This window comes from Patagioenas fasciata, chromosome 2 (assembly GCF_037038585.1).
Source record: "Patagioenas fasciata isolate bPatFas1 chromosome 2, bPatFas1.hap1, whole genome shotgun sequence".
Taxonomy (NCBI): Eukaryota; Metazoa; Chordata; class Aves; order Columbiformes; family Columbidae; genus Patagioenas; species Patagioenas fasciata.
In genome coordinates this window covers 150,788,099-150,807,698 of record NC_092521.1, presented here as the reverse complement: position 1 = coordinate 150,807,698, position 19,600 = coordinate 150,788,099, and the positions used below count along the sequence as shown (strand labels likewise).

The following is a 19,600-nucleotide window of genomic DNA, read 5'->3' as shown; positions in this document are numbered from 1 at the left end:
GGTAGACAAGGAATTTTTAGTGCTTTTACTTAAAGAAAAAGAGGGAGAGAGAATACGCCTTTGATAGTCTGGCAGTTATGGAGTTGTAGTCTGAAAATTATAACTTAGCATACTAGCTCTCATCCAAGTAAGAGTTCTTCAACAAATGTGTGGAAGTGCTACGTAATATTTTTACTCAGTAACATAACAACTAGGCTCATCCTCAGTATGATGCAGGAGCTACCCCCTCTGTCCTTGTAAGGACATCATTTGTCAGCCTTCAGCACCCAGCTAAACTCTTGAGATGTTTGGGACATCTATTTATCTTGCGGCCAAGGTGGAATATATTTGGGCAAGCACATCTAAAACAGTAAATACCACTTCTCCAGATGGTTGGAAGAATTACTGGTAGATAATATAAAGTAGATGATGTGTTTTGTTTTGTATTTACTTATTTATTTCTCCTTGCGTCACAAATACCTTGCTTTCAAGTATTAGGTAGGGAACAGCAGACAAGAAGTTGAATGTGGGTTGTCCTCGCACCAGCAGAGCGTAAGTCAGCACTGCGCTCTGACCAGGCTTTGATCAGTTTGAGGAGAGCAGATCTTTTCGTGTGCGGTTCTCGTGGGTTCTTTGCTGAACAACAGATCCCTTCTATTTTTATCATATTGCTGCATCCTAACCTCTAAAAGTAACAATAATGTTATTTCAGCTGTGTAAATACTTGAATCTTGGGTTTCTCAGCCAGAGACAGGTATTCTGCAAAGTTCTGTAAACTTTTAGTTGGTCAGATGTCATTGCATGGGAAGGGCTTGACCATTGAAGTTGTTGGGCTGGGAGGAACCTTCTCATCAGACTATAATGATGTACGTGAAAGTAAGTTACTATGTTGTGATATTATAGCATTCAAGACGTCTTCTGTTTGTTTTTAACTCGAGTCCATTATTGCAGGCTGTATTTTCTGTGATGCAGTGTGTGGGAATGAGCTGTTTCAGGGCAGGCCTCGGAGTGCAGCAGTACTGCAGCAGCTGCTGCACTGCAGCTATTCCTCTTCCTTTGGCCAATCTCCAATAACACTAAAAAAGCTTTTCAGTCTTCCAAATGTGTCACTTGGAGGATGAAATAACAAAGGTGGCTGCGTTCCTTCTGAGATATTTGCAGCTGATAACAGTTTTGAAATGTGATATTTATGTTATCGTGCTCTTATTTCTGCTTATCTGCTGCCTTGTGGAGGGAGAGGATATGATAAAAATCTTGTCTCATAGCACTGCAGGGTGCAATGTTTTCAGTTTTATTGAGTAAAAGGTGTAAAGTCATTGCAGGAAGTAGCTGGTGGCTTTACTCACTGTGGGAATTCACATTTCTGGAGAAACATCTTGTAATGTTCAGAAATGCAGTGACGTAACTCGACAACAGTGAGCAATTCCAGCCATATTAATAGGCATGCAAAGACAAGTAGTTCTTAAATAAGCGAATAGATTTGTGTTAAAATAGATTTCCTCTCTTCCCCCACCCCAATCTCCAGACAGAGATACAAATGCAGATTTAGTCATCTGAATCAGTCATTCTTGCTGGCATATTCAGTGCAAAATGTGAGGAAATATGTAGATCATGTATGATTGCTTCATAAGTCAGTGTTCAGAAGCTTCTGGATTTGCAGCTAAACTGAAGATCCTGTAGACAACTTTCTCCTCTTTATCCTCTTAGAGATATCTCATCTCTGGGCATAAAGATTTAAGTGGTTTTTTCAGGTTAATGACTTCACAGTCCTTTTTAAGCATCTTCCTGTGCATTCTATCTTGGTAAATGGGGTTCTTAACTGAAAAAACTACTTCGCTTTCTCCATACATGCAAAATAGATTATAAATTTAGGGTTTTGAAATAATTTAACTTACAGTGCGTTAATTTGCACATTATATAGTATGTTCAAATTAAGTATCTTGAAACATGGGTTATATTTAAGTGGTGAGTTTGTCTGCAGGAGTTTATGAATAGTCTCTGTTTTAGAAAGCTTTAACCCTGAGTAGCTCACGCTGTATATTTAGAGGGTTTTTTTGAGGAGGAAGCTATGCGTGTGGGTATGTAAAGAATCCTGATGTATTTTGTGGTGTTCCGAGCCATGTTCTCTCTGTTAAACTTCTTAAGAACTTCAGTCTTGAAATGCATACTTCTTAAGTGAGTTGTTTTTAACTCTCCCCATGTGTCCAGGTAAATCCTTGGCAGAGTCGAGAATCTGGAGTAACAACTCACTTGCAATAACCATGTTTTTAGGGTGATTGTTTGGATTTGGATGTTGAGGGTCAATTCTGTGATCTTCAAAAGTCTTACTTTTGGCTTCGGGCAGGTCAGAGACATTTATGTTGTTCATGAAATAAAATCTTAAGTAAAGCTGCAGTATTACAGAACAGAATGATCTTAACATCTTGAATAATCAGCAGGTACGATGATGTGTTTATGCAGATGAAGTGCTGTGGCTAGTCTTCAAATGATTTTATTTTCTTGTTTGTAGAACAGGAATGAGCATATTCTGTTTACATTGAACAGCTCAGTAATTTTAATAAGAGAAGATCAGCCTCATACACAGTGCACTTGCTCTCTATTGAATGTAGGCATTTGTGTCCCACTGCTGAGCCCACAAAGTAAAGCCCCTACGTAGCATTGTAGCTACATCATGGAGTAGCCCAGTCCAAGCACAGTTTTGCCGTAGGGACAAAGAGGCTGTGGAAAAGCAGGTGCTCTCTTGGATGGTTTGGCCAGCCTAAGCTGTGTTGCTTGCAGAGTTGATAATATTTTGAACCAAGACATAGCCTCTGGCTACAGAGGAGAGAAACAATATGAACTGGAGGAAATGAGTAGGTCATTTCAGAGCTGACGTTAGTTTGAAACTGGTACATCTGGTTATTGAAATGGGGTCTGTGCGCGTCAGGCTTTACATTGTGTGGTGATCTTGTTTTTCTTAATGGCTTCTGCAAAGCTGTCTTGCATGTGTAAATATGTATGCTATTATACAGCAGTAAGGTGAAAGTGTAGTAGAAGTTATCTGGTCTGTTGTGTGTTTGATAAAGACCATGTTATTCTAGAAAGCAATAGAGCAGTTTCATTGAAACTTGCTCCTGTTTTTGCAGCAGTGTACCTAGCTGGGGACGTTGGCCATGTTTCTTATTGTTCTCTCCCCATTTGTAGGAAGCAGAGTGGGTCATGAGGTGGCTTCTATTCCTGGGTCTATCAAAAAGTTCCCATAGGCTGAAAGAAGCAATGTAAGGCAGTGCTTGACAGGCGGTGACTCTGTGCAAACCACTGTTTATCACTTTGGTTAGACTGCTGAGAAGGTTCTTTTATCAAGCATGGGGTAACCTCCAACAGTGCTTCAATGCTGAGGGGCAGAAGTGTGCTTTCTTGTCTCCTGTCTCAGATATTTCCAGATTAGACTGTAAGGTGAGGACAAAGCATTTCCTATTCTTAACAAGCAATGACAGAACAAGCAGAGAAGTAAAAGCTTCAATTTAGCTAAATTAAGATCACATGACATTTTGCTGTTATGCTACCAGCCCTGCAGATGTTTCCTTTCTTTCCAGTTTAAGGATGTAGCTGTTGAGAGGGGAGGCTCTTGCTAATGAGCCTATAAGAAAACAAGGAAGCTCTTGATTTCTTTTTGTTTTTAATGTTTTTCTGACTAAATTTACTACTATGAACTGTGTGGTTTTTATTGTAAATAGTAAATGCAAGATAAAAACAAAAATATATGGTGTAAATAGTTTGCATCTCTGTCCTATGAAGTCCTTATAGTTTTTTACTCTTTCTTGGTGGTGTTGCTTGAAATTGGCTGTTACTTTGTGGAAGTATATGGCATGATCTAAACTGAAGTGCACTTAATTAGCTTTGAAAAGAGTCTTGATGAAGTAGTACAGTATTTGGATATAGACAAGCTGCTACAAATATATATGTATCTATGCACACATGCACAAAATAGTATACTTTTTGTATGTATGCATATAAAAATATAGATATTCATATGGTAGATTAGAATTGTTGTAATGATTTGAAGTATGCTAAACTTGCTATTAGCTGGTATTTAAAGGGAGATCTGATAAGCTGGTTTATGTATACATCTGGATAATTTGGGGATTAGGTGCTCACGCTGGAGAAGTCTGTCTGAGCTGTGGAGTGCAGACCTGATCATGCCAGACCTGATCTTGTTCTTGGTGAAGTTAAGAGCGTAGTACAAAAAGTCCAGGTATCAGAACTACTATGTAAGAAAACCAGAGCTTGCTCTGTGTAAAAGAAGCTATTTCAAGTCCAACCAGATTTAGTAGGTCAGGATTCTCCCTGCTTCGAAGAACAACAACTCTTTCTGATTTCTCCTGGCCTAAGAAACTTGCACGCTCCTTTCAGTCAAGCAAGTCTGTCCAGCTAGGCTCTGTTTAGAGCCAGGTGGTGTCATTGTGTTTAATCCAGAGCCAGGGAAACTGAACAAATTTTAGTTGAACACACACACATGAAGTAGCATTTTTGAGAGAATCCTTTTTCGGACTGTCATGTCACCAAACCCTTGAGTGGTTTGCCAGTGTAAAGCTAGTTATTTGTGTTGTAATGGAGGAACTTGATTTCAAATCAAGATAGAATTTTTCAAGTACAGGCTTCCTCTAACCCTTCTTGCTTTTCTGTATTTGAGTTGAGGGGGAAAAATGCAATATAAGTGTGAGTGTTTTAATGTGAGGAAGGAAAGTAAAGTTTGCTGTAGATATCCATCAGCTTTGCTTTTCAGGTCCTCTGGAGTAGTGATAAGGCTGACATGAGCACTAACTGCCGTGCTTCACAAAGCAGCCTTTCGTGAACAGAAGAGCACATTAAGGAAAGTTTAAGCTGTGCAATAAACTGCATGTGTGGAGGTTTTTGTTTATTTTCTTCGTGTGCCTTGACCTTTTTGAGAACTGAAATCCTTTATCTTGAAAATACCATTTCTCCTTTTGAATGATTGTGTTTACTATAATAGTAGTTATAAAAGTACACAGAAACACGTTTCTCTCTGTCCTCCTTCCACCACCAAGCCAGCTCTGCAGCCTGCCTGGTGCATGGCAGTGATGCTCGTCTCCTTCCCTGGGCCTGCAGCCATCTGCTGTGTTGGCACAGACGCTTGGCTTCGGAAAGGTTGCAGATTTCCTGCTTTGTACCTTTGGAGTAGTCCTATATCACTCTGTTAAGCCTTTCTCCTTACCTGGGCTTGATTTGAGGGCATGTTTTATGTATTTTATTGAATGGGTTATTCAGTTAAGCGATGCGTTTCAGAATCTGCGTTGGTGTCCTCACTGATCTCTGCTGCGGGCAGGCAGCTGCTGCCTTTGTAATTGAATTAAAATCATATTCCGGGCTTGTATTCCATTTGGGTGGGACTCACACTCCTGAAAGAAAGTGGTAGGCTTGCTGCCAGGACCATCTCCTAGCAAATACCTAAATTAACTTTTGTTAGTCCCCTGCAAAGAACATGTTGCTGTAGCCATGTGGCCTTAGTGCTGTAACAAGTGCATTGAAATGATAAGAAGGGGTCTGCTGTGAGGGAAACACCAAGGCCTGTGGTCACTCCATGGAGTGACATTCACATCTTTATTGCCTCGCCCTTGCTCCAAAATGTCTCGGCTGATTATTACCATCAGCAAGATCCATCAGGGAGCTGAGTGTGGGCGAGATGCTCAGAGACCTCCTCGCTGCTTCTGGTGGCTGCTTAGAGCCCTCCTGCACAACCCATCTGAGCAGCAAACATGAGAAATTACATTGCCCATCCTTACCCTAAATCTTATGGCAATCGCTAATAATTTATTTCTGTTTCCCTGTTGCTTGATATTGAAACCATTCATTGTAGTAACTTTCTATCTGGAGTCATAAAGGATTTGGATCTTGTTGCGGAGACCTAGTTGAGTTCTTCAGTTTGTTTATCTTTATTATCTTTTCCAGTTACTGAAAACCCCTCTGCTGCAAATCAAGAGAAACGTTAGTATTGAGGAGTCTCAACAAATATCCTGCACTTCACATAGGCATACCCACCCCTTCAGAGGTGAATGGGAGCCCTGGCAATTCTGAGAGCTGACACTTTCCCTGAGTCTTGGAGTTAGAGAAGTCTTCCTCTGGAGACTGATCTTTCATTCACCCCCACCTTCATTAAGAGCTGCTGCGTGGAAGAACTGCGCCTCCCCATTCAAAAAGCAAACTGTCTTCTGCTGTTAGTGGTGGCCCTGGAGAGGGGTCCTGACTGGGCCAGTTGTATCAGTCTGTGTTGAATGCCATCTACTGATCCTTGTACATGTGAAGACTCATCCTCCACTTATCTCCACATCTTGTCTTTCTCTTGTGGTGAGAGTGGTTCCGCAGCTGTTTGATCTCTTGAGTTTTTAGGGCTTGTTTACATCTTCATTTCCAGTTTCAGGTGCTTCATGGCAAGGCAGCCTTCTCTTGATACCTGCTGAAAACAGGTTCAGCAGTTACTAGCATTAGGCAACTGAGCCATTCCTGCAGATACATAGCACTGAAGTGGACAGGAGATGGATAATTCTGTCTTGTGCTCCGAGGGTGTTGCTGTCAGTTAGTAGGTCCAGCACTGTCTGTTGGGTATGATCAATGGCAAAAGAATGGAGGGATACTTAGGACTGTTCTGGACTAGGAAACACTTTCCTCTTCCCTGCTTCAGTACATCTCCTTGTCTCAAACTGCCTGAATTTTCTGTTCAGGGTGTGCTCTTATAGTGGCACTCCGTAGACAGACTCATTCATCCTGAACTACTTCCACTCCAGGCTACTGCATTACAGTCATGTCTAGTTTTAGTGAAGTGCTGTTAATAAAAAATACATGTTAGCACATAGTGAATGTCAGCAATTACATAAATAGATTGTATATACCATTGTGTTGTATGTATTGTACTGTGACTTTGTATTGCATGTAAGCTGTATACTGAGAGTCAAACTCATTATTGGACGGGGGAAATGTTTATTTTTACCATTACAGTGATTTATTTCTACTTAGTAAAGTTCAGTTTGACATGAACAGGAGGTGATTACGCTTAGCCATGCCCAAGTGATACTTGTATTTCTAAATGTAGACAGAAAAGAAGATGTGCTTTCTGATTAAATTAGAAATCACAGGAATGCTTAATGGCAGGGTTTGAGCATGATGAGAATTTAGTTTTAAAGGAGAATAGATAACAAGAGAGTCAAATTACATGGGCAGACTCTGAAAGCAGGATTATTTCTTGAAAAAACATTATTTAAGGCAAAGGCTTTGTATACAGAGGTCTTTACATCCTCAAGGCTGTATGTCTTGTTATGTGGAGGGAGAGAGAGCATGAGAGAGAAAAGTCCAGTGGAGTTGATAGAGCATGTATGTATAGATGTAGTTAATGAATGTTTATTATATATCTGCCCTGAGCTTAAATCTGTACATAAATTAAAGAATGATTAGCAATTTTATTTATTTATTTATTTATTTATTTATTTTTTAACCTCGTTGCTTGTTTAGTGTGAAGGGCACTTCGCGGCAGCATGCAAAAAAAAATGCTCCACTTAAACAGTCAAAATACTGAAATGTTTGGGATGATTTGTTAATAAACCATATAGGCTAATTTTGGAGTTAGTAAAGAAGGGACAACTTCTTTGAGTGACTGGTATTATGCATGCACTGCTGCAAATACCTGATACCTTTTGGAATTTGGCTTAAAGTTTCTTAGCAAGTCTTGTATATTTAGCTGTTAAATATTAAATTGATGTTTTTATTCCCCTCTTCCCCCCCGGTAAATTCTAGGTGCCTTTTAATTGTTTCTTTATATGTATGTATATATATATACACATATATGTATATATATGTATATATATATACACATATATGTGTATATATATATACATATATATAACGTCAGCTACCATCCAGGGTGATATATCTAGAATTTTTATAGGTTTCTGTTTATTCCACCAATCTGGGAGACTGATTTCTGACCATCAGCATGGGTTTGGTGGTACTGATGGCTACACCTTGTCGCTACCTTGCGAGGACAGAAAATGATGTAAGAGTGCTCTGAGGGAAAGACACTTCCAGTATGTTTACTGCCATGTTATACTGCCTGCCTGAATTTCTGTCTTCCACAACATCCTTCCTGCCTATTCATGGGAAGACCACAACATTTTGTTATGTATAAAAATCAGAAGTTTGAACAAGCAGATATTTGACATGGAGGCCAAAAATTATTATGTAGGTGTTGGGTTTTCTGCATTCCAGTATTCCTTCTTGTCTCTTTGCTGGGATTTTTTCAGTAAGAGATGAATGTGTTGCTGAGGCTGAAAGTCATGAAACTAATTTAAATGTTTGGTTTGAGAACAAAACTGTGTCCCTGATACCTGGAGGATGGATTTGCTTAAGGTGTCACCTTTGTGTTAGTAATTACTTTTCTTTGACTGGGAATGGCTTACTTCTGTGTAAGATGGTATTTGTACGTTCCAGTCTGATTTAAAGACATTAGAAATGTCTTGCCTGGCTTTAGAGTATTTCAGTGTGTGATCATAGTATTTGTCTTTATAAATGTGATCTATCTCCCATGAAATCTTTGATTTGTGAGCTTGAGGAGAACTGAAAGGAAAAGACTCATTTTGCACCTGGTGTGCCTGATTCTACTTGTGATGTGCTACTAAGATTAAACATTGTCTGGCTTCATCTGAGTGCTGGATGTACCATCCTGTACTCCAAAAGAGGATGGAGATAATACATCTCAAAGGTTGTATAACCTTTTCTCTGGCTGTCTTAAAAGTTCTGTCGTAGGTGTGTCAGAGGAAGTATTATATGTTTTAAGAGCATGGAAGAGCAGTGTGTTTTGGAGGATTTGTGTTTGTTTTTTATCATGTTGGAGGACCATGGAACTATGCATTCTCCAGTATGTTGTATTTTACTCTCCCCATGTCAACTTGTATGCAGGCCTGTGACCACAGGAGGAAATTGCAAGGGTCAAGGGGATGTGTTCTCTTCTAGGCATGGTACGTTTCTTTGCTTCATCATTGTTGATCAAACAGATGGACCAAAAAAAAAAAGAAGTTAAGGGATATGTTCTTTGTTGCTTCATTTAACTTTTTGTCAGCTTCTAGCAAAGCAGTTTGAAGTTGAAGTATGGTTGAGATTAAATGGGTCAGTGACTTGTTATAACTTTATTTGAAAGTAATCTGATTATTAAAGAAACAAAGGCTGACTTGCAGTGAAACCTGCTGTTGTTCTGTAGATAAGTGTTTTCTTGCCCATATTGGCAGTTTATTTTTCTTCTGTTCCATAGCCTTATCAAGAAAGGACCTTCTCTTTCACTGTTACCTTTTTAAAGGACCTTACACTTTGTCACACAAAATAACACTGTGTTAGCAAAGATTTTTTTTTTTTTTTAATCTGAAATTGCAGATTTATTGGAGCAGTTGGCTAAGTGATAGCTATTTGGGTACAAAAACTAGGGAAAAGAAATTATCTGATACAAGAAATTTCAGTTGTTATCAAATGAGCCCCACATATATTATAGCGTTTGGAATATCCTGTTCCTGTCTTGGGGTGATTTTGGGGATTAATAACCACAGTCAAGATCCTTTTTGCCTCTGGCTTATGTCAGTGACTTAAAAACCAAACCAAACAAACAATATGATGGCTGTTGAATCAGTAAAATAAGGTGACATCAGTCTGTTTTCAGCATATGTCCCTCTAGCAGAATTGCTATTTCAGGTATCTCATTTCTTGGTACATTAGTGCTAAATGGGGTTGAGGCAGGCCCCGATTAGCACAGGTTGTTTTCATGCTTGTGTTGACCTCGTTGGTCTGGTGGGGTTTTGTCTTTGTGTGTTGTGGTGGTGTAGTGGTTTGGGTTTTTTGTTTGTTTGTTTTTTTCCTTCCTCTCTTTAATACAGATTTAAGTTCCAGAAAATGTAGTTTGGGTAACACACAATGAGACTTCCACTTACATAATTTATTTCTGGCGTTTCTAAATGGTAAAAAATGAAAAAGGTTTAAAAATCAGTGTAGTGTAAATCTGAATGCAAGTCCTAAGTGTCTTGAGAAGTAATTTTGAACTTGTGTACTAAACAGAAAGTACAGATGAAAATCGATTACTTGCACCAACTTTAAAAGGTCTCCAATGATTTTTTAGGGATTGATAGTGCGATATATCAGTTAAGTCTTGTGTTCTCTGTTATTCATCTATGCAAACAGTATTCAGAACTCGGAGTATACCTGTTTATCTGTTTAGATAGTCAAGATGACAATTGTTTATTGATAGCTGGTATTGCAGTTACCTAAGGGTCACTTAAGGATTTTTAGCATCCTCTATATAAGTCTCTCTGTAAATTGTTCAGAAGCTGAAAAATGAGAGGGGTGTTGCAGAGCATGCAAGTTGGGTGTGTTCACCTTTTTTTTAGGCTGATAGAAGGGGAAATTACTGATTTGAGATTTACTTTTATTTGTAAATAGTATAATTTGCAAACATCAGTGTTACTTACTGATTTTACATAATTCTGTGTGTTAAGCTCCCAGTGATTCGTGTAGCTCTTTAAGGTGCCATCTGATTTTTCATGGATGCTTTAATTGCTCAGAAAAAAGGGTTAAATACAATATTCAAAACAGTTTCTCTTTTACAATACACTTAAGCATCTGTTATATGTCTTTGTAATTGCATTTAACAGGAAATGATGCTTTGAGATACTTTGTGCATAAACCTTGTATGAAGAAATCCTGAGGGAGATGATGCTTGAATCATTTTTAGTAGCCTGGGATTCTTCAGGCCTTGAACTTGACTGTATGCATTCTGACTTTGAACATGGAATCTGTAGAGGAACAAACATACAGATGTTCAGGATGGAATATGGCATAATGATTTTAATTTTATTTGATTTTTAAATAAAATCTAGCATTCATTTTTCATCCTCCTGAAATGCAAATTAATCTACCCTGAAGATAAATCACCTTAAGGACATGAGATATTTATGTATTCATAACTTGATTACTATCACTTTCGACTTGCAAGGAAAACCATGGAGGAGCTCTGCCTTCAGTAACATATTCTTGCCTATGCTAAACATCATCTGTTTCTTGCTTGCTGTCTTGCATCCTTGTTTGTGTTTTTGAAAACTTCGCTTGTTCCTTTTTAAAGCTTTCTCTGGCAAGCGATATTCTGGTGGGTGTGCTGTGTTTGGAAATGTCACAGGGTGACTCAACAGATGTTGACTCTTTTCTTTATAATTCAGATTTTTTCTTGTTCATAGTGGTGGCTGAAAGTTTCCATTACTGAACGTGTTTTACATTTATTATTAATGTTGGCTTTTTCTGTTGCCCTGTTGGCAGACCTCACAGGGGTCCAAGGGTGGCATGAAGATAACCTTTCACTTCTGGCATGCTCCTTCCAATAACGATGGTTTGACTGGGGAGTATTGTTGTTTATGAACAGCTGCTACTTCAGCCACTTCCATTAATGCTAAAAGTTTATGTGAAATTACAAGGAAACTAGAGGTTTTTTCCTCACTACAGTCAAGTGCTTCCACTTCTCAGATCTGGTGAAATTCTGTATGGCTGGATTTTGAGCTGAGGTTGCAGTATATAACTATATGTGAACTTCAGTGATCAGTTGTTATACATACTAAAATTATCTTTTGGCTAAATAAGGAGGTTTTTGTCAGAAAAAAGATTCAAGTGTAGTGTAGGCTTCTGTTCAAGTGTAGTGTAGACATCTGTTTTTCAGTGCTACATTTAAGCTTGCTGTAACATGTCCATAATGATAGGTATTTGCTTATTAAAATTTTTTGACCTTGTGTGACACAGTTGTTTACAATTGTTCAAAACTTCTGTATCAAGTGTTGCCTATGAAAAATTGAGAGGAGAAACTAAAGGCTGCAAGGGATCGTTAACTAGATGGATTACTGCCTGTCACATAATGGAGGAAATCACTGTCATTTTTCAGAGGCCAGTGATATTTTTTTTATTAGAAGCAATTTCTTCTGCCAGTTTACTAAGATCAAAATGTTCTTACTGGCTCTGGTTTCTGCTCATGTCATGAGATTGAGAGACTGAGAAGGAACATTTATTTGTGCACAACTGAAAAAAATGCTGTCATGTTCAGAAGCTGAACAGATTGGTGGGGAGCACCTCAATGACAAACCCCATGCTTAGTCTAAACCAGAGGTGTCAAACTCACTTTCACAGGGGGCCACATCAGCCTCACGGTTGCCTTCAAAGGAATGAACGTAATTTTAGGACTGTATAAATGTAGGAGTAGTTACGTTTGGCCCTTTGAAGGCAACTGTGAGGCTGATGTGGCCCTGGTGAAAGTGAGTTTGACATTCCTGGGCTAAAGGATTATGTAACTTTTACCTTAATCTTTGCATCGCTTGAACTTTAGATTAAAACCATTAATCTTGGCAGTTCTACAGTTCTCGCTAATTTTTCATTCGTTAGTAATCTAATTGCACAGTGTTTTTAGTTTCATACTAACAATTCAAAAAATGAATGAAGATAATAGATGAGGACAGACTAGGCTGAGATCAAGTCCTTTGTATTTATTGTTCTTTCTGAAATCTGCTGGTAATCCTTCCAGGTTTTTCAGAGGAGCAGGGTCGTTTCGGGCTGTGCTGGGTTCTTTGCATTTTTTGGTTCCAGAAGTAGTTCCATTTCCTGGCTTGGTTGTGGCACGAAGACCTGTTTCCATTTGTATGTTTTTCCTTGATGAAGAAGAGGTTGTTGGAGGTAGGGCAGCTGGTCTTTGAAGCACTGGCTGGTATTTCCTTGTTCTCCCTGTTGCACATACCAAGATGTGGATTTCTGAGGACCAATGTGTGCAGGAATGTGTTGTGTTCCACGTATCTGAGTTCAGAATGTTGTTTGGTGGGTTAACTATCTCACTACACAGCTGCAAGAATTTCCTTATGGTAATATGTGTTGCTGTCAGTGTGGTTAGAGTAGTAATGCTTTGTCTTCTCTGTGGGTATTAATTGGAGTTGTCTGGGTCCACCTTACTGTTAAGCAGTGCAGCTTGACATCCCAGCTACAAGGCTTGAAGTAAAAGGGGTGATTTTGGAGCAGCCCAGGGATAAAACCAAGCAGTAAATTCTGACATGTATCAGCCAGTTGCTGAACCACAGCGGCAGAGCTACAGAAGGACAAGAAGACTATTATTTCTGTTTGAATACCCTTTGAATAGGCCATAGGCTCTGGTATCTAGATTTGTTTCACGCATCATTGAACTGGAATATTTAGAGGAGGGTCATGGGGTTTTGCATGCTTTCTTTGTATGTCTTCTGCCTTTGGTTTGAAAATCTATGTGTGGTGTGGTACTCACTTTGAACATTGAAATGGCAGATTTCATATAAAGCTGAGAAGATACATATTTTATAATAATATGATGCTTGAGTCCCAGGTATATAAAGTTACCCCTAAGAAAAAAAACAAGATGTTCTATTTCTGCATGAGATGAGGAATTGCAGTAGGACTGGAAAGGGAAATTAAATATTTTTACTTGCGTATTTAGAATTTGCATACTGAAACATCAGACTGTAGCTAAGAGCATAAAAAACAAAGATGAGGTCAAAGATATGACTAGAGGAGAAGTGTGTCTTGCTGAAGAAGCCAAACCAATTGCATATGTTCTTCACTTCTGTTGTGGTTGTTTTAAGTGAGGAGATGCTAGCTGGGAAAACCATGCCTGTATTATAAGGAAAAGAGGAGTTGGTTTTGTACGTATGTGAGTGAACTATGTGCACCCAGAAACTGGGTCTCAGAAGGCACAAAGCATCCTTGTGCTTGTATCAAAGTACAGTAGGAAGCAAATAAAACATGCAAACTGTGTATATTTCTTGTGGTTAATTTGAGCCTTTTGCTGTTGTACATTGACCTCCTTAATATGTAACTTCATTTAAAGTTTAAGGATAATTCTGTATGTGATATGACCAGAAGCATAATGGTGTATGGGGTGCTAACTTACAGTGCAAATTTATTTTGAAAATGTTAGTGATCATCAAATTCTTTTAGTTAGGGGAGGGAGAAATTATATTTTTTAAGTACACAGGAATGGTTTGGTGGTGGTTTTTTGCGTGTGTGGGGGTTGGTTTGTTGTTTGTTTTTAGTTTTGTTATTTTTAATCTAAATTATAAATCCTATATGTGTCTCTTTTATTTTAGGCATCAAAAAATAAAGATGGAAAAGAGCAGAGTGAAGTTATATCACCATCTGAGGAAGAAGAAACGTTCTCTTGGCCTGGTCCCAAAACCGTCAAGCTAAGGAGGACATCTCAGGGTTTTGGCTTCACCTTAAGACACTTCATAGTTTACCCTCCAGAATCTGCAGTTCAGTTTTCTTTTAAAGTGAGTGAAATTGATGATGAATCACTTTCATATAGCTTTATTATACCTTTTAGGGTCAAAAATCCAGTTTGCTTGAAAGTAAATGTATGTATGTGTGTCTTACACAGATGAAAGATCCCGTGTGTGTAAGGTGGGTGGGCTCACTTGATTGCATTGTTTGATAGCCATGCACTGGTCTGCTTCAATACAGAGGAATTAACTGAGTAGAAGCTCACCTGAGTTAAAAATACTTGTTGCTGTAGCTAAATGCAGTGGCTATTGCAAAATATGGAAATACTTCTCTGTACAGAAATTTTTTTACCCAAAGCCAGTGCCATTAGTCTGTACACCTTTTAAAAGTGTAGACTTTAAGGGTAAGAGGCTTGGGGTTTTCTTTTTTGTTGTGGTTGATTGGTTTGTTTGATACCCACCCCCCCCCAGTGAAATTTGTCATACTAAGACAATAGCTTGGATAAACATTAGTTTACCGTAGTTTGTAACTGAGTTATTGTAAAATTAACTTGAGAAAGACAGGTTTGTGTTTCTCTGTTATGTTCTTCCTGCTGAAAAGAAGAACAGTCTGCAATTCCCTGTTAGCCAATACAGAAGTATATATAGGCATATGTTAAAAGACAACATTCTTAAATAAAATGTTAAAATATTGTACAGTTTTTTTGTTTAAAACAAGTAGTTCTAAATGTCAGGTAGCCATTAATAATTGGTCTGCCTTGCTCAAGGGGTGTTAAGTATTCTTCTATGTGACTGAGCCTTTTGAAAGTTGCTATAGTACCTGGTGGTGTGAAAAAGTCCATTTAAATTGATACAAATCTGAACATCGAGAAAGTGTTTTTCCTAGTGAGTTCAACTAACACTTGCTCATTTTAAAGTAATCAAGTATGCAAATTCTCCCAATCCATGCCACCTCTCAGTTTCGCTTTTACTTTTCCAGTTAGGCAAAATAATAGATCCTTACTGAGGTGAGGAACGGGTATTGAAGCTTCCCACTCTTTCCAGATAGCTGGTTGAGTCGTGTCTCTGCAGGAACGTTTTGTTCAAGTTAGCTTTTTTGCAAACTTTTTTCGTCCTTGGTGGCGATAAGTTTTATTTTGAAGTAGGAAAAGCTTTGCAGGAGGAAGTTGGCACATTTTCCCAGTTGACTTCAGCTATTCAGCCTGCACTTAAGTGCCCAAATTTTTTCCCCTTGACATGGAGTCACTGAAGCTAACTGTGAGACTGTTAGCAGCATCAGGTGATCCCACATTTCTGTCCCTTTAACACAGGTTATAGACAGTCAGCCAAGAGCAGTCTCTGGTGGAATTCCAATGTGAAACAGAGGAAGGAGGGTGGGGAAGACTCAGCTGAGCAGAACAAATCATGTGTGCTTGTTAGCACCTCCCAACAACAATCCCTGTTCAAGTTGAGAATGAAAATAAACAGCCTGAGCAGGATGAATCTCCTTAACTAGAAAGTGACTGGATAGTTTTTCTTTCCTGTATGTATCACTAGATCTCTCTGAGGATGATGATACCTTTTTTGCATACAGGAGACAGGCACAAGGAAGGACATAAACATAAAAATGAAAAAAAAAAAAAGCATGTAACCCCTTCACCTCTCATTCACTTCAGATGGTTTCAAAGAGAGACCCAAGCAATATGTAGTGAGCTTGATACCTGTAAATCTTGGAGTGTCTTGAAGTTCTACCTGCCTCTTTTTCTGCAAGAGAGGTCTCATCCTGTTTCATTCTCTGTTTCTTCCCTGATATGTCAGAATCTTGTTAACTTACTCCCATTCCTGTCTGGTTTTTGGAAAGGAAATAATGAGGTTATTGGATACTTGTAATACCTTTCGTCAGGGATTCAATTGCCTCTAAGGATGGTAAGGTTCATTTGATCACTACTTCTGTAAACTAGTCTCAACTGTTATATTCTCACTTATTCCTTTTAATGTCCATGAAATAGTAGTAAAAAAAGAAGAGATCTTCAAAATTATTACTCCTGGGTGTTCACAAAGTGGCTTTTAAAGAAATCTGTGAACCCACATTATGCAAAGAATGAAACTTACATGTTGTCAGCCTGAATCTAATATGAGGCTAATGTGATTTCTGTGCTGTTCTTATCTGACCAAAGTTCATATTGGTTACCAGCTAACTGCAACCCTTGTCATTGATTCTAAGCTCAAGTATCATTCTGCTGTCTTTCCTCATTGATCAAAATTGTAAGGGCCTTGGAAGGGGTGAGGTTTTTGCTTTTGCACACCTTAGGGGTAATATAATAGTGGTAATGAGGATTTGGTTTTCTGACTCTATTGAATCTTGTAGTAGCCTTGTCCCTCCTTCACACCTGAGAACACAGGAAGTTATTTGCCTCTGGCATAAGGTGGAGGTTACAGCTAGAACGTAAAAGATACCATTGACGTAACAGCTGGAGTTATTTAATCCAATACTAGTTTCTTATAGCCACTGTACTTATGGTATCACAAATGTCAACCTGATGCTGTCACAGAGGTCGTTTTTTACCCCAGGGAAGGCTTTGCATTCTGGCTCATTTGATTGTTTTCAAGATCTCCAGATCTCTAGAGATTTCAGGATCTCAGAATCTTAATGTAAGTCAACATAAACTGGTAGAGGCAGTAAAGAGAAAGGAAAAACACTAAAAGAGCTTTCCTTCAATTAATCTTTCCACTTTCTTTGTGAATTTCTTTTTTTAATAAGCATTCTTTGTTCTAATCCAGAAATACTTAATGAAAATTTTGCCATTCTAAGTTCTACTCCTGGTTGCTTGCAGTTTGTAGGTATTTGAAAATCTGTTGACAGGTCAGATGGAGTTCTTTGGGAAAAAGAGGACAAGACTCCTTACATGGGCTGAACACTGGGCATTGCTGGGACAGAAAACATAATGCTCATAGGCTACAGGGTAGGGTGAAGATCACAGCACAGCGGGATAGTTGGGAATACACAGATAGATGGGAATGCCAAGAAAAGCTTCCTATGGGCTGGAGAAGGCTGCAACTTGTGAAGGCATTGAGATGAACTTTCTTGGAAGCAAAAAATTCCACCCCAGAGGATTTTACAAGAATCTTTAATAATCTCTCTTCTCTGCCTAGATGTGTTTGAGGTGTTGCGGTTTTATTTAAATTTAAGAAGTGTTATAGTTGTTAGTCTAATAAAACCTTTGTTCAGTTGAAAAGCCATTTTGTTTTTTCAGTTGTCCTGGGGAGCTTGCTGCAAGGAAGAGGTGTAGGCAGATCTGCCTCAAAACTCTGGCTGACTGGGAGTCCCAAAATACGCTTGTCTTTAATATATTAACCCTAGTAGTATCTGCCTTGAGTTAACTTCAGTTGTTATTGGGTTGTTTGTTTGTTGTTTTGTTTGTTTTGTTTTGGAGGGTGCACCTTCTCTCGGTATTTCACAGACTGGAGGCAGATCTTACCCTTGCTGTTCAATAAGGGAGGAGCAAGTGCAAAGTACCAGCTTAACAGAATGAGGGTCAGTTGGGCAGAAGCAAAGTCCAGTGTACCGTCGAGCACATGAAGTTCTATCTATCAGGTCCATCTCATGGATGTCTCTAAACGTTGCAGAACTTAAGCAAAGGTTTCTTTTGTTTCAGTGCTAATTAGAAAAACTCAACAGTGCAAAGCTTTTAATGATACTACTGTTTTTTTTTTCTTGAACAAACTGTTCAGAACCTGAGGGTTTGGTGAGGATAAACTCTAGATGCAGATATTTCTACCCTTACATGTACAAAGGTGACGTCTGCCTTTTATAGACTTCCACTGTCATCAGCGTGAAATTACAGTTCCTGGTCAGATAAGCCCAACCAGTGCTCCAACTGGCACAGTGGTTCACCTGCCTTAGATGTGGATCGTGCTTGTGCAACATCTGAATGAGCAGGGTGAGTTGCAAGAGTAAAACTTGATACCCTTGTGACAAGGTGACAGTTACCTGCACAACTACACATGAATGGCATCCATAAAGCTTTGTTTTCTCCATTTACATCTGACTGGAAAATAGGCCTTTCTTGCTGTCCTTTAAATGATTGAACATGTTTGATTATAATTAATTCAGGTAACTGTCTCTGCATATTTTAATATTGAATACTAGTACATGATATTTAATGTATTTATATTTTTATTATATATTTTTATATTTGTGTAACATTCAGTTACACAGTAAATAGTACTTCAGGTGTAGGTCAAATTCGGGATATTATGCTAAGTTCTAGTATCTTTACATGGTTCCCGCAAAAAACAGCTAATTAACTACAAATCAAGGGACTCTTTCTCATTGTAATTGTTATTAATTAACTAATTTATAAACATTATGATGGGGAAAGGTTATGGAAGAAAGTGTTATTTGGTAGGTCTGTTGGGCAGACAGCCCTGTGTGAAGGACAGTGTGAAAGATGATCTTGTGAACCTGAGATTGCAGTTCAACACATGTCATTTTGGCAAATGTACTTGGCTGTACTTGTTTGGGGCCACACACCAAACTAGGAATAGCTGCACATTCAGGAATAACCCATTGTGTATCCTCCTTGCTTCCCATGCTTCTTTTCACTTGAAGTGAATAGCAAGTGTGTGGAAGATTCCTTAAGCTAGCATTGCAAAAAGCCTATGAGAAATTATGCCTTTAACAAAAGATGTTTATTAGGGCTTGTTAGTTAGCAACATGCTTGTTTTTGCATGTGAAGTTCATTCTCCAAGTTCTGTCAGTCCATGAAGCAAGTAAGTGATAAAAGAAAATCTTACCCTTAGGTATGGCAGCAACATACAATAACATCTTGCAATGTGTAAGAGGTAAATGTAGGAGGGAAAGCTAATTCCAAAGCATTTGCGTTATAAAGCGTTCTGTTTTTCAAGGTCTGAGCTCATTGGCTTGGTACCATGAAAAACTAATATTTTGCAGCTGTCTTTTTATAACAGAGCTCTGCATACTCAGTGACAAACTGACAAACTCACTGCAGTGCTTCATAAAAGATGGCAATTCTATATTAGTTAGCTTTTCACTTCCATAATTTCTTTGTTTTGTGGCCTCAAACCAGGTACCCTTCCCTACATGGGGCCCACATTTTCCAGACTATGAGCTCTAATATTCAAATTCCTAAAGATGGTTTTTCAATTGATAGATGGGATGGCGACTAGAGACATGCAGATGTTAGCCTTGTCTAATTCTTCACTGCTGTTCTTTTGGGTGATCATAGTTCAAAACCAACTGGCTGTTACAGGACTTCAAGATATACAATGGTGAATTCTGACAGCACTTGTCTACTGCTGTGGTATTTTTTTGCTGAAGTATAGAG

At 38.6% G+C, this 19,600-nt stretch overlaps 1 protein-coding gene across 2 annotated transcripts in view; it reads left to right on the top strand.

Moving 5' to 3' along the window:
• ARHGAP21 (Rho GTPase activating protein 21) overlaps positions 1–19,600 on the top strand; it is a 115,889-nt gene that overhangs the window by 33,454 nt on the left and 62,835 nt on the right. For both annotated transcript variants that reach the window (XM_071805245.1, XM_065829904.2), the window contains exon 2: positions 14,142–14,324. In XM_071805245.1, the coding sequence (XP_071661346.1) occupies positions 14,142–14,324 (183 nt within the window). The remainder of the gene's footprint in view (positions 1–14,141; positions 14,325–19,600) is intronic.